The 24,934-nt window shown below is 42.9% G+C and overlaps 3 gene segments (V, D, J or C); all 3 read right to left on the bottom strand.

Moving 5' to 3' along the window:
* Nucleotides 1–3,481: 3,481 nt before the first annotated feature.
* LOC112587889 lies at nucleotides 3,482–4,870 on the bottom strand. The segment is given in 2 exon segments: nucleotides 3,482–4,576; nucleotides 4,703–4,870. Coding segments are annotated over 2 exon segments (519 nt in total).
* Nucleotides 4,871–9,927: 5,057 nt separating this feature from the next.
* On the bottom strand, nucleotides 9,928–10,940 carry LOC112587890. The segment is given in 2 exon segments: nucleotides 9,928–10,501; nucleotides 10,634–10,940. Coding segments are annotated over 2 exon segments (471 nt in total).
* Nucleotides 10,941–20,510: 9,570 nt separating this feature from the next.
* Nucleotides 20,511–24,005, bottom strand: LOC123464693. The segment is given in 2 exon segments: nucleotides 20,511–22,354; nucleotides 22,553–24,005. Coding segments are annotated over 2 exon segments (543 nt in total).
* Nucleotides 24,006–24,934: the final 929 nt, after the last annotated feature.

The following is a 24,934-nucleotide window of genomic DNA, read 5'->3' as shown; positions in this document are numbered from 1 at the left end:
TTGGATGACAAGCCACCTTACACCTCTAGCCTCATGAGACCTTACTTAGGTAACCTGGTTCTTGAAACGTCTTTTTACCTCTCGTCGCATTCTTGCTTTAATTCAACTAAGTATCTTTTTTAGAATGTCAGGTTTAGATGGTTAGTATGTTAGCTGGGCACTCTTCATTCCTGAGGCGTGTGTGGCATCGATCTGTCTTCTGTTTGTTTGTTTGTTTTCTTAGGGATTCACGGATCTCAATGGAAAGAGCTGTTGGCTCAGTGTCTGTTAGCCTGTTTGCATAGTTTCTTGTGCAATTATTTGTGCCAGTGAAGTGAACCCAGCAGAAGATTTAATGGGGTCATTTCATAGCTTGTTCTTTTCTCTAGGATAGGGTTTATTTTATGCAAAGTCTGACTATATTATGGTAAGAATTGTTGCCATTGTTCTTTGCTGACATAAACCATTTTAAGGCATGTGGCTGCAGACAGCTGTGAGGTTGCCTTACACAGGCGCTCAGGGCAGCGTTGTCAATCCAGGAACAATGGCTGTGACTAAGTCAGTTGAACTCAGGAATAGTCTTCTTCAAATGTGCCTTTTTCACCTACAGAGATTTTCTCACCAGTTAAAATGAACTTTGTTATTTCTTACCAAAACTGGGATCATTTTTAACGCACATCTGTTTGCTGAGCTCTTCTTTTTGTTTGTTTTTTGTCTGCACCAGGTCTTAGTTTAGGCTTGTGGGATCTAGTTCCCTGACCAGGGATCGAACCTGGGCCTCCTGCAATGTGAATGCAGAGTCCTACTCACTGAACCAACCCTCCACCTAAAATTAGAATCTTGAGTTGAAGTTATCATGTTGGCAGGACTCTCTGGCTTAGAGAATCACCTAGAATTACCTAGATTCTCTTAAACTCTTGTGCATTTTCGTAATCCCTAGCTTCCAGCATTCATTCTGGAAATTTACAGTGTTGTCTGCAATGTGGAAACCAAAATCAAATACAATTCCTATCTCAAATTGCTTTCAGTTGATTGAGAAGCAGGTAAGCAAAAAAAAAAAAAAATCCTATGCCCCACTCTGTACTCCCACTAGCCTGAACCCCAATACATGAAATGAGGAATCAGACTCAAAGTAGACAGCTGATACAGTTACCACCAGGGGAATAAAACCTGCTGCTGCTGCTAAATCACTTCAGTCATGTCTGACTCTGTGCGACCCCATAAATGGCAGCCCACCAGGCTCCCCTGTCCCTGGGATTCTCCAGGCAAGAACACTGGAGTGGATTTCCATTTCCTTCTCCAGTGCATGAAAGTGAAAAGTGAAAGTGAAGCCGCTCAGTCGTGTCCAACTCCTAGTGACCCCATGGACTGCAGCCTACCAGGCTCCTCTGTCCACGGGATTTTCCAGGCAAGAGTACTGGAGTGGGGTGCCATTGCCTTCTCCTAAAACCTGCTAGAATACTTTTTTTCTCCACCGTTAAAATTTATTTTTGTTCTTTCATCTCCCTCTTCATTTCTGTGGCCTCTTTATTAAGCTATTGAGCCCCAGTGCTCAGGTGGCCAGCACCTAGTGTGAAGGACTCTAGGATGTCAGGGAGGAAGGCAGTGCTTACCTTCAGGTGGGTGTCTAGATTCACCCTAAGTGATGATGATGAGTACATCTGCCAAGACCATAAAACTACTATAACTATTAAACTCGGCATTTAAGTAGTTGTGTCTATAAATTGGGTTTCCCCAGTAGCTCAGCAATAGCTCAGAATCTGCCTGCCAATTGAGGAGATGAGGGTTCAATCCCTGGGTCAGGAAGATCCCCTGGAGGAGAAAATAGCAACCCACTCCAGTATTCTGCCTGGAAAATTCCATGGACAGAGGAGCCTGGTGGGCTACAGTCCACAGGATTGCAAGGAATTGGATGCCACTTAGCAACTGAGCACCAGACACAATACACACATGCCTATAAATTATGAAATGACAATGATTCCGTATCCTGGCCACATTTCACAGACTGCCCATCAGTAAAACATACATCTCTTCCCACCTGCCGTGCCCACCACTGTCCTTCCAGAAAGTCTGCTCCCGGAAGGTGCAGATGGGAGTTCAGCCTGAAAAGATGAGGGGACACTCTGTGCAATGAGCGCGATTGTAGCAAAGACACAGAGGGTGACCAAAGTGGCTCCGCATTCCTGCTTATGAGCAGAGGAGTGTGGAGATGTTCCTGCTTGGTGAGTGGGTGGTAATTTCTCCTAGTCTCTTGATCAGGTGAAAAGCCCACTCCACTGCCGAGATAGCTTATTGTAAGGGTACATAAATACTTCTCCCATGTGTCTGAAATATGACTGACTGATGAATTAATTTCCCCTGCTTTTGCTGTTGTTCAGTCCCTAGATCATGTCTGACTCTTTACAACCCCAGGAACTGCAGCACGTCTGGCTTCCCTGTCCTTCACCATCTCCCAGAGTTTGCTCAAACTCATGTCCATTGAGTCAGTGATGCCATCCAACCATCTTATCCTCTGTCACCTTCTTCTCCTCTTGCCCTCAATCTTTCCCATCATCAGTGTCTTCTCCAGTGAATCGGTTCTTCGCAATCAGGTGGCCAAAGAATTGGAGCTTCAGTTTCAGTATTCTAGCAGGTTTTATTCCACTGGTGGTAACTGCATCAGAATTCCAGATTCAAGATTGCTGCTTAGCCTTCTTTATGGTCCAACTCTTACATCCATACATGATTACTGGGTAAACCATAGCTCTGACTATAGGGACCTTTGTCGGTAAAGTAATGTCTCTGCTTTTTAATACACTGTCTAGGTTAGTCAAGTCTTTTCTTCCAAGGATCAAGTGTCTTTTAAGTTCATGGCTGCACTCACCATCTGCAGTGACTTTGGAACCGAAGAAAATAAAATCTGTCATTGTTTCCACTTTTCCCCCATCTATTTGCCATAAAGTGATGGGACCAGATGCCATAATCTCAGTTTTCTGAATGTTGAGTTTTAATCCAGCTTTTTAATTCTCCTCTTTCACCCTCATCAAGAGGCTCTTTAGTTTCTCTTCGCTTTCTGCCATTAGAGTGGTACCATCTGCATATCTGAGATCTGCATATCTAGTATTTCTCCTGGGAAACTTGATTCCAGATTGTGAATCATCCAGCCCAGCATTTCACATGGTGTACTCTGCATATAAGTTAAATAAGCAAGGTGACAATATATAGCCTTGAAGTACTCTTTTTCCAAATTTGAACCAGTTCATTGTTCCATGTGCAGTACTAACTCTTGCTTCTTGTCCTGCATACAGGTTTCTTGGGTATTCCCTTTTCTTTAAGAATTTTCCACAGTTTGTTGTGATCCACACAATCAAAGCCTTAGGATAGTCAATGAAGCAGAAGTAGATTTTTTTAATTCCCTTGCTTTTTTCTGTGATCCAGCCCGTGTTGGTAATTTGATCTCTGGTTCCTCTGCCTTTTCTAAACTCAGCTTGTACATCTGAAGTTCTCGGTTCACGTACTGCTGAAGCATAGCTTGAAGGATTTTGAGCATAATCTTGCTAACATGTGAAATGAGTGCAATTGTATGTTAATTTGAACATTCTTTGGAATTCATTTCTCTGAGATGAGGTTATTAGCAAAGAGAATATTCTGTACCCAGTTTGAATACAAACAATACACACAACACCTGTGATATTTACAGAGTGGGCTGCTCTGATCCACAGGGCCCTTGACAGAAGGAATATCTTGTCAGAAACTCTCCTCCTGGAACTTACTTAGGCAGCAGGATTTCTGGAGCAACCAGAAGAGATGGAAAAGTCAAGGAAAGAGAGAATAAAGCTCCAGTCACTGAAGATGGAGTGTCTGAAGGTGAAACTCAGCAGGATACACAATCATGGCCTGAATTTTAAAAACCAGAGACTAGCTTCCTGGTCACACAGTCATCCATCAACAATGTGCCCTGGAATTTTCCTTAACACATTGTGAAATATTTCAGCATATATAATCTGAATTGTCATTGAAGAGTTAATGTCACTTTAAGGGATTCTATCTAGGGGGATGTCGATGGGCTGAAAACAGGCATTTCTGGAGAAAAGTTCTTAGGTTCCTTTTTGCACTGTCCCACTCCAGATTCCTCTCTGTAGGGCAATCCAAGAATTCCTAGGTCCTTGGCTCTGAGGAGCAGACCTGGAAGTGCTTTGACAATACCTCTAGCATAGCACACTGGAGAGAGAAACAACAACCCCTTGCAGGGCTGCCCACAGCCAGAGCCCCATCTGCACTCTGGGTTTGTGCTCAGCTCGCCCGCAGCCCTCTCTCACTGTGTCACTCAGAGCACAGTAGTACACAGCCGAGTCTGATGCTTGCACTGCCTGTTTCTGCAGGTGGAAGGAGCTGTCACTCCTATCAAGAGTGGCCTGAAAACCTTCATGCTCTACCTTCTTGTCTGCTGTTAAGCCCTTCAGGAGGAGTTGAGGAGCTTTGTTGAGATGCTGGATATACCAGAAAAGATAGGGAACCAAACTAGCAGTCTGGTAAGTGCAGTTCAGGGTCATGAGAGCCCCCTCTGAGACAATCACTGGGCCTTCTGTCTGGTGCACTGAGTCACCATTGGTCCTTCCTGGAAGAGAATCACTTTGTTATGGTAGAAATGTACAGGAGGAGTTTTCAGAGAATAAAAATACAACTTACCTATAGTTATAAGAAAGTGATAAATCATTAACATTTGGAATAAAATGTTACTTACTGAATATTAAGAGGATCAGAAGAACTGAGTGAGTGACAGAATGCATGTTCGCAAATGAAAACGATCCTTGTTCCCTGGAACACACCAGTCTAACAAATCTAGTCTTCATCTGGATGCTACAGAAGCTCCTCACTCAGAAACTGAGAGCCCCTTTCTGTACTGCAGCAATATTCTCGTTTGTGGCTGCAAAGCAGGCAAGTGAAACCAGCTCCTGAATACAATGAGCAACCGCATCTAAAGGAAGCCCCGCCCTCTGGTGGTGATCGTGAAAATTGCATCACATTGCGGTCTGCCCTATTCCTCCTGATAATAGCTTGTGGGGTACATACAGGAGAAGGGGACAGGACCCTAAGAAGAGAGTCCTAAACATAAGCGTGCTTAGGGAAATATTCTATTATTACTTCCATAATTTTTTGCATGGTACAGGTATCTCTAGCTTTGCAAGAAAACCCAGTTACAATTTCTAGATGAAATAGTCAGAGGTTTCTTCCTTGCATATGCCTCCAAGATTCCCATGGGACAAAGAAGGATCCCTCTGTACGGAAAGTGTTTCCTCCTCTCCTCAAGTTATTTCGTTATTTCCGTGAAGTAGTTATATTCATGTTGACTCTGTCAACATGCTGTGGAGAAAATTTTATCTAAGGCAGGTGAAAAAACAATTTGTAGTTAAATCATAAGGTTATTATCCTTATTTATCATGGAATGACAGATTTGTAAAATACAATAAAAGTAAAATATGTGGCTTCTTTTTCACTGATAATGGTAGAGTTGATCTTCCAATTGGAAAACTATTTTTGGACCTTGAACATCAGGTAGCATAGAGATAAGGAAAACAGATGAGATGAGCACTAACATTGCCCAGCTTACTTCATGGAGGCAGCTTCTAGGGACCAGTGCATGAGGGATTTAACAAAAATGGCCCAACGGTCTCACTGTGAGATGGAATAATATTTGGGGGATCCTGAGGAACCTAGAAATTTGTGGACCAGTGTACCAGAGAGGAGGGATGTGGGCAAAAGAGAGAGAGGGAGAGAGATGAGGGCAAAGAGGTGGGGGGAGGCGTCACTGTGAATCTTGGACTGAGTACTGATGTGTAACTGAAGACAGAAGACTCCATGAGTTTGGTAAACCTCCCTGAAGGGGCCTCCTCTAGGGCCCTGGACCCTACTTGGATGACAAGCCACCTTACACCTCTAGCCTCATGAGACCTTACTTAGGTAACCTGGTTCTTGAAACATCTTTTTACCTCTTGTGGCATTCTTGCTTTAATTCAACTAAGTATCTTTTTTAGAATGTCAGGTTTAGATGGTTAGTATGTTAGCCGGGCACTCTTCATTCCTGAGGCGTGTGTGGCATCGATCTGTCTTCTGTTTGTTTGTTTTCTTAGGGATTCAGGGATCTCAATGGAAAGAACTGTTGGCTCAGTGTCTGTCAGCCTCTTTGTCTAGTTTCTTGTGCAATTATTTGTGCTAGTGAAGCGAACCCAGCAGAAGATTTAATGGGGTCATCTCATAGCTTGTTCTTTTCTCTGCTGCTGCTGCTGCTAAGTCGCTTCAGTCGTGTCTGACTCTGTGCGACCCCATGGACTGCAGCCTAGCAGGCTTCTCCGTCCATCGGATTCTCCAGGCAAGAACACTGGAGTGGGTTGCCATTTCCTTCTCCAGTTCTTTTCTCTAGGATTGGGTTTACTTTATGCAAAGTCTAACTATAATATGGTAAGAGGTCAGAACATTGTTCTCTGGTGACATAAGCCATTTTAAGGCTTGGTGACTTTGTGGCTGCAGACAGCTGTGAGGTTGCCTTACACAGGCGCTCAGTGTTGTCAATCCGGTAACAATGGTTGTGACTAAGTCAGTTGAAAAGAACAGTCTTCTTCAAATGTGCCTTTTTCACCTACTGAGATTATCTCACCAGTTAAAATGAACTTTGTTAGTTCTTACCAAAACTGGGATCATTTAAATGCACATCTGTTTGCTGAGCTGTTCTTTTTGTTTGTTTTTTGTCTGCACCAGGTCTTAGTTTAGGCTTGTGGGATCTAGTTCCCTGACCAGGGATCGAACCTGGGCCTCCTGCAATGTGAGTGCAGAGCCCCAGTCACTGAACCAATGCTCCCCCTAAAATTAGAATCTTGAGTTCAAGTTATCATGCTGGCAGGACTCTCTGGCTCAGCAGATCACCTAGATTCTCTTAAACTCTTGTGCATTTTCAGGAATCCTTAGTCTCCAGCATTCATTCTGGAAATTTGCAGGGTTGTCTACAATGTGGAAACAAAAATCAGACATAATTCCTACCTTAAATTGCTTTCAGTTGATTGAGGAGCAGGTGAGCAAAATAAATAAATTAAAAATATATATATATATATATATATATCTCCTATGTCCTATCTGTACTCCCACTAGCCTGGACCCCAATATGTGAAATGAGGGATCAGACTGGAAGTAGAGAGCTGATGCAGTTACCACCAGGGGAATAAAATCTGCTAGAATACTTTATTTCCCCACCATTAAGATTTATTTTTGTTCTTTCATCTCCCTCTCCATTTCTGTGGCCTCTTTATTAAGCTATTGAGCCCCCATTGCTCAGGTGGCCAGCACCTAGTGTGAAGGACTCCGGATGTCAGGGAGGAAGGCAGTGCTTACCTTCAGGTGGGTGTCCAGATTCACCCTAAGTGATGATGGTGACTACATCTGCCAAGACCATAAAACTACTATAACTATTAAATTCTGCATGTAAGTAGTTGCGCAAATAAATTGGGCTTCCCAGGTGCTAAGTGATAAAGAATCTGCCTGCCAATTGAGGAGACGAGGGTTCAATCCCTGGGTCAGAAAGATCCCCTGGAGAAGGGAATAGCAACCCACTCCAGTATTCTTGCTTGGAAAATTCCATGAACAGAGGAGCCTGGTGGGCTACAGTCCACAGGGTCGCAAAGAGTCAGACACCACTGAGCAACTCACGCACGCCTATAAATTATGAAATGACAATGATTCAGTATCCTGGCCACATCTCACAGACTGCTCAGCAGTAAAACAGACATCTCTTCCCACCTGTTGTGCCCACCAGTGTCCTTCCAGAAAGTCTGCTCCTCGAAGCTGCAGACAGGAATTCAGCCTGCAGAGATGCAGAGGGGACTCTCTGTGCAATGGGCATGATTGTATCAGAGATGCAGAGCAGTGACCCAAGTGGCTCCACATCCTGCTCATGAGCAGAGGAGTGGGAAGATGTTCCTGCTTTGGGAGTGGGTGATACTTTCTCCTAGTTTCTTGAGCAGGTGAAAAAGCTCACTCTGCTGCCAAGATAGCTTATTGTAAGAGTACATAAACACTTTTTCCCTGTGTCTGAAATATGACTGATTGATGAATTAATTTTCCATGTTTTTGTTGCTGTTCAGTCCCTAGGTCATGTCTGACTCCTTACGACCCCATGAACTGCTGCACGCCAGGAGTTTTATTCTCTCTTTCCTTGACTTTTCCATCCCTTCTGGTTGCTCCAGAAATGCTCTGCCTAAGAAAGTTCCAAAAGGAGAGCTTCCTGACAAGATATTCCTTCTGAAGGGCCCTGTGGATCAGAGCAGCTCACTTTGTAAATATTGCAGGAGTTGTATGTCCTTCCCTGTCCTTTACTGTCTCCCAGAGTTTGCTAAACTCATGTCCATTGAGTCAGTGATGCCATCAAACCATCATCCTCTGTCACCTCCTTATCCTCTTGCCCTCAATCTTTCCCAGCATCAGGGTCTTCTCCAGTGAATCGGTTCTTCACATCAGGTGCCCAAAGTATTGGAACTTCAACTTCAGCATCAGTCCTTCCAATGAATATTCAGGATTGATCTCCTTTAGGATTGACTGGTTTGATCTCCTTGCATTAAGGGACTCTCAAGAGTCTTCTCCAACACCACAGCTAGAAAGCATCAATTCTTTGACACTCAGCCTTCTTTATGGTCCAGCTCTCACATCCATACATGATTACTGGGAAAACCATAGCTCTGACTATATGGACCTTTGTGGGTAAAGTAATGTCTTTGCTTTTTAATATGCTGTCTAGGTTGGTCATAGCTTTTCTTCCAAGGAGCAAGAATCTTTTAATTTCATGGCTGCAGTCACCATTTGCAGTGATTTTGAAGCCCAAGATAATTAAATCTGTCACTATTTCCACATTTTCCCCATCTCTTTGCCATAAAGTGATGAGACCAGATGATGTAATCTTAGTTTTTTTACTGTTGAGTTTTAATCCAACTTTTCACTCTCCTCTTTCACCTGCATCAAGAGGTTCTTTAGTTTCTTTTCACTTTCTGCCATCAGAGTGGAATCATCCGCATACCAATGAGGTTGTTGATATTTCTCCTGGCAATCTTGATTCCAGCTTATGAGTCATCCAGCCCTGCATTTCACATGATGTACTCCACGTATAAGTTAAATAATCAGGGTAATGACGTACTCCTTTCCCAATTTTGAATCAGTCCATTGTTCCATATCCAGTCCTAACTGTTGCTTCTTGTCTTGCATACAGACTTCTTGGGTATCCCCATCTATTTAAGAATTTTCCACAGTTTATTGTGATCCACACAGTCAAAGGCTTTAGTGTAGTCAATGAAGCAGAAGTAGATTTTTTTAACTCGTCTTGCTTTTTCTGTGATCCAGCAGATATTGGATCTGCTCTGGTTCCTCTGCCTTTTCTAAACCCAGCTTCTACAACAGAAATTCTTGAGTCAGGTACTGCTGAAGCCTAGCTTGAATGATTTTGAGCATAATCTTGCTAACATGTGAAATGAGTGCAACTGTAAGGTAATTTGAACATTCTTTGCCATTCATTTCCCTGAGATGAGGTTACTAACAAAGAGAATATCCTGTACCCAGTTTGAATAAAAACAATATGCACAACACCTGTGATATTTACAGAGTGGGCTTCTCTGATCCACAGGGCCCTTGACAGAAGGAATATCTTTTCAGAAACTCTCCTCTTGGAACTTACTTAGGCAGCAGCATTTCTGGAGCAACCAGAAGGAATGGAAAAGTCAAGGAAAGAGAGAATAAAGCTCCAGTCACTGAAGATGGAGTGTCTGAAGGTGCAACTCAGCAGGATACACAATCTTGGCCTGAATTTTAAAAACCAGAGACTAGCCTCTAGATCACATAGTCATCCATCAACAATGTGCCCTGGAATTTTCCTTAACACATTGTGAAATATTTCAGCATATATAATCTGAATTGTCATTAAAGAGTTAATGTCACTTTAAGGGATTCTATGCCATCTGGCGAAATGTGGATGGGCTGATAACAGGCATTTCTGGAGAAGAGCGCTTAGGTTCCTCTTTACACTGTCCTGCCCCAGATTCCTCTGTAGGACAATCCAAGAATTCCAAGGTCCTTGGCTCTGAGTATCAGAGCTGTAAGTGCTTTGACAGTACCTCTGGAGAGAGAAACAACACCCCTTCCAGGGCTGCCCACAGCCAGAGCCCCATCTGCACTCTGGGTTTGTGTTCAGCTCCCCCACAGCCCTCTCTCACTGTGTCACTCAGAGCACAGTAGTACACAGCTGAGTCTGATGCTTGCACTGCCCGTTTCTGCAAGTGGAAGGAACTGTCACGCTTAACAAGAGTGGCCTGAAAACCTTCATGTTCTACCTTCTTGTCTGCTGTTAAGCCCTTCAGGAGGAGTTGAGGAGCTTTGTTGAGATGCTGGATATACCAGAAAAGATAGGCAGCAAAATTAGCAGTCTGGTAAGTGCAGTTCAGGGTCATGAGAGCCCCCTCTGAGACAGTCACTGGGCCTTCTGTCTGGTTCACTGAGTCACCATTGGTCCCTCCTGGAAGAGAATCACTTTGTTATGGTACAAATGTACAGGAGAGGAGTTTTCACTCAGAAAAGAAAAACACAACTTACCCATAATTATAAGAGACTGAAAAATCATTAACATTTGGAATAAAATGTTACTTACTGAATATTAAGATGATCAGAAGAACTGAGTGAGTGTCAGAACGCATGTTCGCAAAAGAAAACGATCCTTGTGCCCTGGAATACACCAGTCTAACAAATCTAGTCTCCAGCTGGATGTTACAGAAGCTCCTCACTCAGAAACTGAGAGCCCCTTTCTGCACTGCAGCAATATTCTGTCTTGTGGCTACAAAGCAGGCAAGTGAAACCAGCTCCTGAATACAATGAGGAACCGCATCTGAAGGAAGCCCCGCCCTCTGGTGGTGATCGTGAAAATTGCACCACAGTCCGATCTGACCTATTTCTCCTGATAATAGCTTGTGGGGTACATACAGGAGAATGGGACAGGACCCTAAGAAGAGATTCCTAAACATAAGCGTGCTTAGGGAAATATTCTATTATTACTTCCATAATTTTTTTTTTGCATGGTACAGGTATCTTTAGCTTCGCAAGAAACCCGAGTTACAATTTCTAGATGGAATAGAGGTTCCTTCCTTGTGTCTGTCTCCGATTCCCATGGGTCAGAGAAGGATCCCTCTGTATGGAAAGTGCTTCCTCCTCAACCCAAGTCATTTCTCTGAAGTAGTTATATTCATGTTGACTCTGTCAACATGCCGTGGAGAAAATTTTTTGTAAGGCAGGTGTCAAATAATGTGTAGTTAAGTGATAAGGTTATTATCCTGATTTATCATGGAATGACAGATTTGTAAAATATGATAAAAGTAAAATACGTGACTTCTTTTTCACTGATATCAGTAGAGTTGATCTTCCAACTGGAAAACTATTTTTGGACCTTGAACATCAGGTAGCACAGAGATAAGGAAAACAGATGAGATGAGCACTAACATGGCCCAGCTTACTTCATGGAGGCAGCTTCCAGGCACCAGTGCATGAGGGATTTACCAAAAATAATGCAGCTGTCTCATTGTGGGATTGAGACAGAATAGGAGAACGGAGATCCTGAAATACCTAACAATTGTGGACCTCTGTACAGAAGAGGAGGAATGTTGACAAAAAGAGAGAGAGAGAGAGAGAGAAGCGCAGGGCAGGAGTGGGAGGAGGAGTTGCGGCGGGGCGGGTGGGGAGTTGGACCATCCTTGTATGACGGCAACCTTACACCTTTAGCCTCATGAGGGACAGGTGGCCTTACTTCGGTAACCTGGTTCCTGAAACACAATCACTATCATTTCACTTCTTGTCACATAGTTCCTTTAACTCAACTAAGTATTTTTTAGAATGTCAAGTTTAGATGCTTAATATGTTAGCCTGGCACTCTTCTTTCCAGAGGCACGTGTACATGGTGTTCATCTGTCTTCTGTTTGTTTTATTAGGGATTCAGGAATATCTATGGAAAGAACTGTTTGCTCAGTGTCTGTCAGCCCATTGGTCTGGTTTCCTGTGCAATTATCTGGGCTAGTGAAGTGAACCCAGAAGAAGATTTAATGCGGTCATTTTGTAGCTTGTTTTTTCAAGGGTTGGGTTTGCCTTATGCAAAGTAAGACTGTATTATGGTGAGAAGTCAAAACATTGTTCTTTGCTGACATACACCATTCTAAGGCATGGCAACGCTGCGGCTGCAGGCAGCTGGGAGGTGGCCTGACACGGGCTCTCAGGCAGTGCTGTCAACCCAGGAACAATGCTGTGACTTTTAGTTGAACCAAGTCGGATTTGTTTATTTTGTTATTTCCAATACTCTAGGAGGTGGGTCAAAGAGGATCGTGCTGTGATGTATGTCAAAGAGTGTACTGCCTATGTCTTCCTCTAAGAGTTTCATGGATTCTGGCCTTCATTTAAGTTGTTAATCCATTTTGAGTTTATTTTCTGTATGGAGTTGGGAAGGGTTCTAGTGTCATCCTTTTACCTGTAGCTTCCAATGACCTTCCAATTAAAAATAAATGTTTCTAAATGGCAATGACCAAGTCAGTTGAACACAAGAGCAATCTTCTTCAAAAGATACCTGCTAATGGACATAGAATTTCTCAACAGTCAAAATGACTTGTTTTTCTAAAATTAGGGTATTTTTTTTAATGCATGACTGTTTGCTGAGCTGTTCTGTTTTGTTTTTGTTTTTGGCTGTGCCAGGTCTTAATTTCGGCTTGTGAGATCTAGTTCCCTGATCAAGATCAAACTCAGGCCCCTGGCATTGGGAGCGCAGAGTCCTATTCCCCTGGACCAAAGTTCCCCCTAAAATTAGGGTCTTGAGTCAAGTGATCATGCTGGCAGGACTCTTGCTCAGTGGATCACCGAGGTTCTCTTAAACTGTTGTGCAGGCTCAGGAATCCCTAGGCTCCAGCATTCATTCTGGAAACTTACAGAGTTGTCTACAACGTGGAAACCTAAACCAGATATGATTCCTATCTTAAACTGCTTTCAGTTGCCTGAGGAGCAGGTTAAGGAAAAAAAAAAAATCCTCTGACCTGTCTGTACTCCTACTAGCCTGGACCCAGAGATGTGGAATGAGGGATCAGACTGGAAGCTGACACAGTTACATCCAGGGGAATAAAACCTGCTTGGATACTTTGCTTTCACTGTTCAGGTTTAGTTTTGTTTTTTCATCTCCCTCTCCCTTCCTATGCCCTGTTTATCAAGATGTTGAAGCCCCAGTGCTCAGGTGTCCAACACCCAGTGTGCAGGACTCTAGGTTGTTTGAAGGAAAACTGTGTTTACCTTCAGGTGGGTGTTCAGACATCCCTCCTGTTAAATAAAGATGGGGATTACATCCTCCAGGAATATTAAAACCATTATAACTATTAAATTCTGCATTTTTATAGTTGTGCCTATAAATTTTTAAATGACAATGATTCAGTGTTTATGCCACATCTCCTAGACTGCCCAGAAATAAAACATATACCTCTTTTCTCCTTCTGTGTCCCCCCACTGTCCTTACAGAACGTCTGGTCCTGAAGTTGCAGACAGGAGTTCAGCCTGCAGAGATGCAGAGGGTAAACTCTGTGCAATGGGCCCAATTGTAGCAGAGATGCAGAGCACTAACCCAACTGGCTCCACATTCCTGCTCAGGAGCAGAGGAGTGGGGAGACGTTCCTGCTTTGGGAGGGGTGATACTTTCTCCAAGTTTTGGAACAGGTGAAAAACTCAGTCCACTCCAATGGCAGTCTGCCTTCAAACTGGATACAGGATGAGAATATCCTCTTTCCCAGTAATCACATCATCTCAGGGAAAATTAACTCATCAATCGTTTCAGATATATTGAAAAACCCTTCAGTTCAGTTTAGTTGCTCAGTCATGTCCAACTCTTTGCGACCCCATGAATCGCAGCACACCAGGCCTCCCTGCCCATTACCATCTCCTGGAGTTCACTCAAACTTACATCCATCGAGTCAGTGATGCCATCCAGCCATCTCATCCTCCGTCGTCCCCTTCTCCTCCTGCCCCCAATCCCTCCCAGCATCAGAGTCTTTTCCAGTGAGTCAACTCTTCGCATGAGTTGGCCAAAGAATGGAGTTTCAGCTTTAGCATCATTCCTTCCAAAGAAATCCCAGGGCTGATCTCCCTCAGAATGGACTGGTTGGATCTCTTTGCAGTCCAAGAAACTCTCAAGAGTCTTCTCCAACACCACAGTTCAAAAGCATCAATTCTTCGGTGCTCAGCTTTCTTCACAGTCCAACTCTCACATCCATACATGACCACAGGAAAAACCATAGCCTTGACTAGACGAAACTTTGTTGGCAAAGTAATGTTTCTGCTTTTGAATATGCTACCTAGGTTGGTCATAACTTTCCTTCCAAGGAGTAAGCATCTTTTAATTTCATGGCTGCAGTCACCATCAGCAGTGATTTTGGAGCCCCACAAAAATAAAGTCTGACACTGTTTCCCCATCTATTTCCCATGAAGTGATGGGACTGGATGCCATGATCTTCGTTTTCTGAATGTTGAGCTTTAAGCCAACTTTTTCACTCTCCACTTTTACCTTCATCAAGAGGCTTTTGAGTTCCTCTTCACTTTCTGCCATAAGGGTGGTGTCATCTGCATATCTGAGGTTATTGATATTTCTCCAGGCAATCTTGATTCCAGCTTGTGCTTCTTCCAGTCCAGCGTTTCTCATGATGTACTCTGCATATAAGTTAAATAAGCAGGGTGACAATATACAGCCTTGACGTACTCCTTTTCCTATTTGAAAGCAGTCTGTTGTTCCATGTCCAGTTCTAACTGTTGCTTCCTGACCTGCATACAAATTTCTCAAGAGGCAAATCAGGTGGTCTGGTATTCCCATCTCTTTCAGAATTTCCCACAGTTTATTCTGATCCACACAGTCAAAGGCTTATATACTCTTAAAATAATAATAGGAAAAAATCTCTCCTTAACTTACACAGAGATTTTGTATCTCACAAGTTATCCAATAGCAGTGTATTTTTTTTTAGGTGAAAAATGCCATTTCTTCATTATCTTTTATCTTGACATGTGGAACTTTGCTGAATGTTTATTAACTGTGTGCAAGGCTGAAACCAAATCAGTTTGAAGGCTGCAGTGAATATTGATCATGTCTTAGAGTGGTCTTTCATTGATCTGTCAACAAATATGGGAAAATACACCTCAGTTATATAGGCAGGGGAATTAAAGTGGCCCTGCCTGGCGCTGAGAAGGGCACTTTATGTTGAGCATAAGTCACCTGCTCTTCTCTGTCAGGACCGGGGGCTTGTCCGGAGGGGCTGCTGAGAATGGGAACACTGACCACAGGGCTACCAAACCCTGTAGGTGGCATTTCTAGCAGCGCCAACATGGCCCTGGCTTTTCACTGAGCTTTGGTTCCTTTCTTGAAAAATAAGGAGAAACTGTGTTGTTATAAAAAAAAAAATGACATGAATGAAAATCTGATGTAGGTACTGGAACAAACTCTGCCTTTTATATTAATAATGGTCATCAGTGAGTGATCCTTACTGTATCAAGATGCCATAATATGTACCTGTGCTTAAAATATTATTTCTATAAAACACACAGGCAGGTGTGTTTCTATATAATTTAATTTTATAATGATTTTAAACAGATAGAGATATATAGATGATTTTGATTCTTAAGTCCATGAAGTAGATTCTATTACTGCCATTTTACATATGAAGAAACTGATGCACAGAGAGGCTAAGGAGTACCTCAAAAATCATGCTGTGATGCAGATGACAGGGTTTGAATTCAGCTAATTTCAATTTATCATTTTATTAAGGATGATATCAAATGTCTTTCTGCCTACTATCTTGTACTGGATGCCACTACAGCCCCCTGGAACAAGAGCTCCATAAAAGCAGACATCACATCTGTCTTGCCAACTAATGTTTCCCCAATGCTTGCCAGAAGACTAAGAATTAATGCATAAACTATACTAAATTTCTTACACTGGGATCCATGCTGTGATGATAAAAATCACAGGGAAAAAAACAGGTATATTTCCATGAGATGTTAATTCTGATTTGTTTGCTTTGTGGATCAGCTTCTATATTAGGATAATAATTTAAAATTTTATTTTTGGGCTATTCATGTTGTGAATGGTAAATCTGCATAGATTTTACACATAAAATGAGTCTATATCAAAGGCATTATGCAATCAAACACGACTTTTGACCTCTACCCCAGAGGATGTTGTGCTCTTAGATATTTTTATAGAGAAGCTAGAAATCCAGTTTTCAATGTGATGTCTGATTTTTAAATAATAACCATAACCACTAGCTTCATATACACAGTCCAAGGTTGCAGCCTCCTTCTCCACCACAGAAATTGCAGACTGGACTTGAGTTACCTTCTGGGTCATGCTGGATCCTGCAGGAAAGAGCCTTTACTTACAACCATGATGGTATAGGGGATGAAGTGGCTTAGGATCTAATGCCCTGATTCCATTGCCCATTACCCCTCCCTTTCAAGATGCATCAGGTAACAATGCTCTGCCCTCCCCACAACCTTGGCACTGAGAGAGGGGCATGAGTCCTGTGTGTGGCCACCCTCACCAAGACAGACAAGGCTCTGCCTGCCCTCAGCGCACTGGCAACCAGCATATGGGCAGCTCCTCCCTACAGTGATGCGGCCTCTGCTCCATTTCAGATCCAGATCTGAATTCTGCACCCTGTGCTCAAGAGGTCCAGGAAGAGCTCCTGGGCTGTGTGATGCTTCTGCTGCACGCAGGAAACTGAGTCAGCAGTTGGAGGGCCGTTTGTCTGTGTCGTGTCACACGCTTCCTTCATAGGAGGGAAATGCTAGACTTCTGCACATCAGTTTGTTGAATCAGAACACTATCAGACTAGAAATAAACAGTGGTAAACCGGAATCATGTTCAGTTCATTCTCCTTTGCATCAGAGAATCAAAAGTAACACTGGGGTTTCAACTCTAACAGAAAGGCAGAGTTTTTCGCTTCAATCTTTGTTCCCGCCTCCTATGGAATCTGGTAAAATTTACCTGCGAAATATTTTGTTGTCTATGAACGATTTCATATCTTGCCCTTGCGTCACAAAATCTGTCAAGTGTGTGCCGTGTTAAATAGCAGCAGGGGGAGAAATACATGTATATGTGATCACAATTTACATGTGTGTATGTGTGTAAACAAAAGTAAATTCAGAAAATTTTAGCCAGTGCCTAAATATAAGAACTCCTGTTAAAACTCAATACATGTATTTCTGAATCACCCCCAGCTCTTCCAAACCACACCCATTAATTGTGGTGGAAATTGGGATAGGAAAAACCCTAAAAATACACAAATCTGAAGCCAAAGCATTATCAAAAGCAATAGAAATCCTGTTAGAAATGCCAGCAGAGTTCAATCTCCATTGACGTCTGTTCCCTGCATCACACTCTTTGCCATCTTAAATATTGGGAGTTGTGTCTCACTGCTCTAGACATAGGTCCATGAGAACATGTATGACCAAGGTCATCAAAATTTTAAGCGTTATTGTTCTTCATAAGGACTTTCCCTGGTGGCTCAGCTGGTAAAGAACCCACCTGCAATGTGGAAGACCTGGGTTTGATCCCTGGGTTGAGAAGGTCTCCTGGAGAAGGGAATGACTACCCACTCCAGTATTCTGACCTGGAGAATTCTTGATAAATCAATTTGCTTAATGCTAGAGAGGAAGATGGACCAGCATTCTTTTAACCCTCCCTCTCAGCTTCATCAGGTAGCTTTCAATTGAAAACCCTAGAAATTCTTGAAGCCACTAAAGCAAACACTAGATTTTAGGCTTTTTTTATTGAGAGAAAATTGCCTTTGAATGTTTCTGCTTTGGCACAAATTACTAATGTGCTTAGAAAAGTCAATGAAACCTCCTCATCATACCCGTATTTGATGCTGTTTAGTCACTAAGTTGTGCCCAACTCTTTGCAACCCCATGAACTGTAACCCACCAGGCTCCTCTGTCCATGGGATTTCCAAGGCAAGAATACTGGGGTGGGTTGCTATATCCTTCTCCAGGGGATCTGCTCGACCCAGGGATTGAACTCATCCTGAAGAAGGTCTTCTGCATTGGCAGGCAGATTCTTTACCCCTGAGTGCCCAGGGAAGCCCAGACCCATTTTTACTAATTGTCTAAAAAAAGGATTTGCTTTAATAAGATATACAGTGTAGCAGAACAGAAAATGCTGTGTCTTACAGTCCCAACGAGAAGACATATTTGCCACATGAAGGGGGTTTTTTAATTTGAAAAATATAGTCCTCATTGCCATGGCAAGGACCTGTAATGTATATCCTCTTTAATATGGCTTCTGAGGCTCAGCTATAAGCCCTGGAATAGGCAGGTTATTCAATCACAGAGAATCTGAGCAACTTTATGTTCCAAGTCATAAAAGATGATGACTGCAATTTTTTGGCTTCAGTGTTCAGGAACATATACAGACTCCTGCAATTGCCCATTGAGTAAAGTACAGTTTTCATTACTGCATTAACTTATTTTTCATCAAATGAAAATTTCAAAAAGTATAAAATTCTAAGAAGGAAATGGTATCTAACAAAAAAGAAACAGATTTCATGATGCTTCTATCAATTAGCTTTTAAGAATATTAGTCATGCATCAGAATGATTGACGTCCTACCCAAGCTCTGCTCCTAACTGGTTATGTAACCTTGATTAAGCTACTAAACATCTCTACACCTCAATTTTGTCATTTGTAAACTGGAATTTTCCTAGTATCTACCTGAGAGGTGGAGAGGGATTTAAAAGCTTAGCCCATTGCCCATAAATCTGTCAATGTCACATACTGGGGACAAACAGAGCTCAGTTAGTGAATAAAATGATTTGTGAAAGAAATATTATTTTAAGACACATGTGGTGTCTTAAAGCAATGCAATCCTAAAGCAGGAGACTCGGTCATGTATACTATATTCTCAACACTTATTCATGTGACTGACACATATGACTACATGCTCAAAAAGTTGTCCTGAATGAATGCAGGTATAGCTTGGAATGATTATATCTCATGTAAGCATTAAATCATAATTTTAAAGAGCATTTTCTCTTGTACTTACTCATTTTATATCCATAAGGAAATGTTGGTGCCAAATAAAGTAAAATGAAATGAAACAAATATGAAAACACAAAAAGTCGAACCTCTAACTCAAAGTACATTCATTTAGAGCAATAGAGCTCCTGCACATGAGTGTTCATACCAGCATTATTTATAAGAGCTAAAAAGTGGAAATAGCCAAAATGTTTCCAAAACAATCATTCTTCAAGTGAAGAATGGATAAGGAGAATAGGTGGTATCACAGAGCAGCCTATTAAGTGACCATAAGGAGTAGTGAAGAACTAATATGGAGACACGCCATGGAGAGATTCCACTAGGTGAAAGAAGACAGGTGCAAACAGTCATATGCGATCTGATTCTATCTCTAGGAAACGCCCAGAACCGTCAAATCCATAGAGACAGAGAACAGAGGAGTGGATGCCAGTGTCTGGGGGAAACCGGGAACTGGAGTGACTGCTAATGGGTACAAACTTTCTTCCTGGGGTGGTGTTCTGGAATCAGATAGTACTGATGACTGCTCAACTCTGTGAACATGCTAAAAACCACTCAATTGTACAGTTAAAAGCATGAAGTTGATGATATGTGAATTATCTTTTTAAAGCTGTTATTCAAAAAGTGAAAGAGCTGAAAATACTCATATTGATTACAGATCAAGTGCTGGAACAGAAAGAGTCCTGGGGATTTCTAACCTGCCAATATCAGGACAAAATAAGATGGTTATAATGCTTTGACCTTAAAGAGGAGGGTAAAATTTATGAAGAGAGTTTCAGTTCAGTTCAGTCGCTTAGTCATGTCCGACTCTTTGTGACCCCATGAATTGCAGCACACCAGGCCTCCCTATCCATCACCAATTCCCGGAGTTCACTCAGACTCACATCCATAGAGTCAGTGATGCCATCCAGCCATCTCATCCTCTGTTGGCCCCTTCTCCTCCTGCCCCCAATCCTTCCCAGCATCAGACTCTTTTCCAATGAGTCAACTCTTCGCATGAGGTGGCCAAAGTACTGGAGTTTCAGCTTTAGCATCAGTCCTTCCAAAGAAATCCCAGGGCTGATCTACTTCAGAATGAACTGGTTGGATCTCCTTGCAGTCCAAGGGACTCTCAAGAGTCTTCTCCAACACCACAGTTCAAAGCATCAATTCTTCAGCACTCAGCCTTCTTCACAGTCCAACTCTCACATCCATTCATGACCACAGGAAAAACCATAGCCTTGACTGGACAGACCTTTGTTGGCAAAGTAATATCTCTGCTTTTCAATACGCTATCTAGGTTGGTCATAACTTTTCTTCCAAGGAGTAAGCATCTTTAAATTCATGGCTGCAGTCACCATCTGCAGTGATTTTGGAGCCCAAAAAATAGAGTCTGACACTGTTTCCCCATCTATTTCCCATGAGGTGATGGGACCAGATGCTATGGTCTTCGTTTTCTGAATGTTGAGTTTTAAGCCAACTTTTTCACTCTCCTCTTTCACCTTCATCAAGAGGCTTTTTAGTTCCTCTTCACTTTCTGCCATAAGGATGGTGTCATCTACCATGAAGCAAATTCAGCTTATATTTCAGGATCCCATAGTGTCCTGAGCCCAAGAAACTTGATTCTGCAATTGCATTTTCTTTTTCTTAAGAAGAGCCTCTGAAATCACAGAAGGCTCAGGCTCTGCAAAACCTTCATCTGTACCTGTCAGTACCACAGAATCATCCAAGAGGGATAAAGGACGGTGAGGTTCAGAAACCTCCAGAATGCCAGGATGAATTTCTCTTGGTGAGTTTCATTCATTGCAAGTTACAGTGAGAGGCACACATTTCTCTGTTTTCTGCTCCTCTGATGTGGGAACATTGTGAATATGTCAAGAATTTAGAATCCCTCTTTTCACTAACGGACTGAGTGTTTGCTTGGTCACTGAATTTGACACACTTCAAAAGGATCAGAGGCCTCAGTACAGTGATAAAGATAATATGTCAGGTTACATGGTCACGTTTATGTCCAGAATTTCTCACAGCACAGATCCTCAAGACCAGAGTCGCGATCATGACCTAGCATTCTGTAAAGAGCTGCCATGATGACAAGATGAGGGTGGAGCTGTGTCACCAACATAGAAGCAAGACACCTCATGCGCAAAAGGTTCACTGACTAGACTGCTCTGACCCCCAGGGTCCTTGAGAGAAGGAATATCTTCTCAGGAAACCATCTTCATGGGACTCACAGCAGCAGCATTTCTTGAGCAACCATAAGAATTGGAAAAGTCAAGGGAAGAGAGTGTAAAGGTCCCAGTCACTAAAGATGGACTGTCTGCAAGTGAAACTCAGCAAGACACAAAATTGTGGTATGAATTATAGAAATCAGACAGGAACTTCAAGGTCATACGTTCATCCATGAACGAGGTGCCCTGGGAGTTTTCATCAACAGGTTGTAACATATTTCAGCATATATCAACTGAACTGTCATTGAACAGAGTTAATGTCACTTCCAGGAATTCTATGCCATCTGGAGAAATGTGACTGGGCTAAAAACAGGCATTTCTGGAGAAGGCCTTTTAGATTCCTCTCTTCACTGTCCCTCCCAGATTCCTCTCTGTAGACCAATCCAAGAATTGCAGGATTCTTGGCACTGAGCTTCAGAGTTGGAAGTACTTTGAAAATGTCTCTGTCATAAAACAGGGGCCTCTCCGGTGGCTCAGTGGTAAAGAATCTGCCTACCAAACAGGAGACACGGGTACCATTCCTGGGTCAGGATAATTCCAAAGGGAAAGAAATGGCAACCCACTCCAGTCTTCTTGCCCGGGAAATCCCATGGACAGCAGAGCCCACTACAGTCATAGGGTCGCAAAAGAGTCAGACATGACTTAGTACATAAACAACAACACAGCTAGCATAAAACACTGAAGACAGAAACAACAACCCCCCTGCAGGGCTGCCCACAGCCAGAGCCCCATCTGCACTCCAGGTTTGTGTTCAGCTCCCCTGCAGCCCTCTCTCACTGTGTCACTCAGAGCACAGTGGTACACAGCACAGTCTGATGCTTGCACTGCCCGTTTCTGCAGGTGGAAGGAGCTGTCACGCTTAACAAGAGTGGCCTGAAAACCTTTACTCTTTGGGTTCTGGTCTGACATCGAGCCCTTCAGGAGGAGTTGAGGAGCTTTGTTGAGATGCTGGATATACCAGAAAAGATAAAGAGCCAAATCAGTAGTCTGGTAAGTGCAGTTCAGGGTCATGAGAGCCCCCTCTGAGACAGTCACTGGGCCTTCTGTCTGGTTCACTGAGTCACCATTGGTTCCTCCTGGAAGAGAATCACTTTGTTATCATAGAAATGTACAAGAGGAGAGTTTTCAGCCAGAGGAGAAAAATAAAACTCATCTATAATCATCAGATCAGATCATATCAGTCGCTCAGTTGTGTCCGATTCTTCCCGACCCCATGAATCGCAGCACATAGGAAAATGAAAAATCATTAACATTTAGGATAAAATGTTACTTACTGAATATTAAGATGATCAGAAGAACTGAGTGAATGGCAGAATGCATGTTCGCAAAAGAAAACGATCCTTGTTCCCGGGAATACACCAGTCTAACAAATCTAGTCTCCATCTGGATGTTACAGAAGCTCCTCACTCAGAAACTGAGAGCCCGTTTCTGTACTCCAGCAATATCCTGTCTTGTGGCTACAAAGCAAGCAAGTGAAACCAGCTCCTGAATACAATGAGGAACCACATCTGAAGGAAGCCCCGCTCTCTGGTGGTGATAGTGAAAATTGCACCACAGTGGGGTCTGACCGATTTCTCCTGCTAATAGCTTGTGGGGTACATACAGGAGAAGGGGACAGGACCCTAAGAAGAGAGTCCTAAACATAAGCGTGCTTAGGGAAATATTCTATTATTACTTACATAATTTTTTTCCACCCTGTTAAATGAGGATGGGGACTACATCCTCCAGGACCATTAAAACCATTTTACTATTAAACTCTGTATTTTGATTGCTGTGTTTATAAATTATGAGATGAAAAATAATCAGTGTCTAGGCCACATCTCCCTGACTGCCTTGCAATAAAACATATCTCTTTTCACACCTTCTGTGTCCCCCACTGTCCTTCCAGAAAGTCTGGTCCCCAAAGGCGCGGACAGGAGTTCAGCCTTCAGAGATGCAGAGGGGATGCTCTGTGCAACGGGCATGATTGTTGCAGAGATGCAGAGCCCCAGTGGCTCCACATTCCTGCTCATGAGCAGAGGAGTGGGGAGATGTTCCTGCCTTGGGAGTGGGTGATACTTTCTCCTAGTTTCTTGGAGCAGGTGAAAAACTCATTCCACTCCAAAGATAGCTTATTGTAAGAGTACATAAACGCTTTTTCCATATATCAGAAATATGACTGACTGATGAAGAAATTTCCCCTGAGGTGACGTTATTATTGGCAAAGAGAATATCCTGTACCCTGTTTGAATACAAACAATACACATCATGCCTGCAATATTTACCAGCTGGACTGCTCTGACCCACAGGGCCATTTACAGAAGGATTATCTTGTCAGAAAACTCTCCTCCTGGAACTTACCTAGGTAGCAGCATTGCTGTAGCAGCCATAGGGATGGAAAAGTCAAGGGAAGAGAGAATAAAGCTCCTAGTCACTGAAGATGGAGTGTCTGCAGGTGTATCTCAGCAAGACATACAATCCTAGTCTGAATTATTAAAACCAGAGACTACCTTCCAGATCACACAGTCATCCATTAACAATGTTCCTGGGAGTTTTCATTAACAGGTTGTGAAATATTTCGGCATATATCAACTGAATTGTCACTGAAGAGTTAATGACACTTCAAGGGATTCTGTGTCTTTAGGGGGAATGTGAATGGGCTGAAAACAGGCATTTGTGGAGAAAAGCGCTTAGCTTCCTCTTTACACTGTCTTGCCCCAGATTCCTCTCTGTAGGGCAATCCAAGAATTCCAAGATTCTTAGCTCTGAGCTTCAGAGCTGAAAGTACTTTGACGATGCCTCTAGCACAGAACTCTGGAGAGCTGCCCACAGCCTGACCCCATCTGTGCCCTCGGGTTTGTGTTCAGCTCCCCCTGCGCCCTCTCTCACTGTGTCACTCAGAGCGCAGTAGTACACAGCTGAGTCTGATGTTTGCACGGAGGATTTCTGCAGGTGGAAGGAGCTGTCACTCGAGATATGAGTGGCTTCAAAACCTCTGCTGGTCACCTTCTGGTTTCCTAATGAGCTTTTCAGGAGCAGCTCAAGCTCTTTGTTTTGGTACTGGACATACCAGAGAAGAAAATCTGAATAGCTGGACTGGTAAGTACACTTCAAAGTCAGAGATGCCTTCTCGGGGAGGGTAACAACGCCTTCTGTCTGGGTCACCAAGTCTCCACTGGTGCCTCCTTAAAAACAAAACAAAACAAAACCACACACACACACACACAGTAAGGCTTTGTCAAGTTGGCTAAGGAAGAGGGACCATCTCCCGCTTGATAGAGGTTACATGACATCCTAAAACCAAGGAATAGAACATCTTAGAAATTTTAAATAAATGTTACTCACGCATTATCAACAAGATCACAAGTCCTAAGCACAAGGCAGACAGCATGGCTGGCTCAGAAGTGGGAGGCTGAGTCTGGGGATACACGAAAGTTCCTCTAGTTTCTTGATCTTTTGTTGAAATCTTCAATAAAATCTTGGTTCATGTGTTATGCAAGACAAACTCCCCTACAAGATCATGCTGTAGGCTGAGCAAGAGAGAAAGATTCTCAGAAATGAAAGATGAATTTATATCAAATCACCAACGAAAGGGAGCAGCGCCCTCTGTCGTTCTCCCTCTGTTCCTGCAGCCTGCTGTACATCTTTTGGTATTTACCCTGAAAAGGAGCTCAAGC

This window comes from Bubalus bubalis, chromosome 11 (genome assembly GCF_019923935.1).
Source record: "Bubalus bubalis isolate 160015118507 breed Murrah chromosome 11, NDDB_SH_1, whole genome shotgun sequence".
NCBI classification, from domain to species: Eukaryota; Metazoa; Chordata; class Mammalia; order Artiodactyla; family Bovidae; genus Bubalus; species Bubalus bubalis.
Note: the sequence above shows the minus strand (reverse complement) of the source record. Positions and strands in the feature narration are given on the sequence as shown.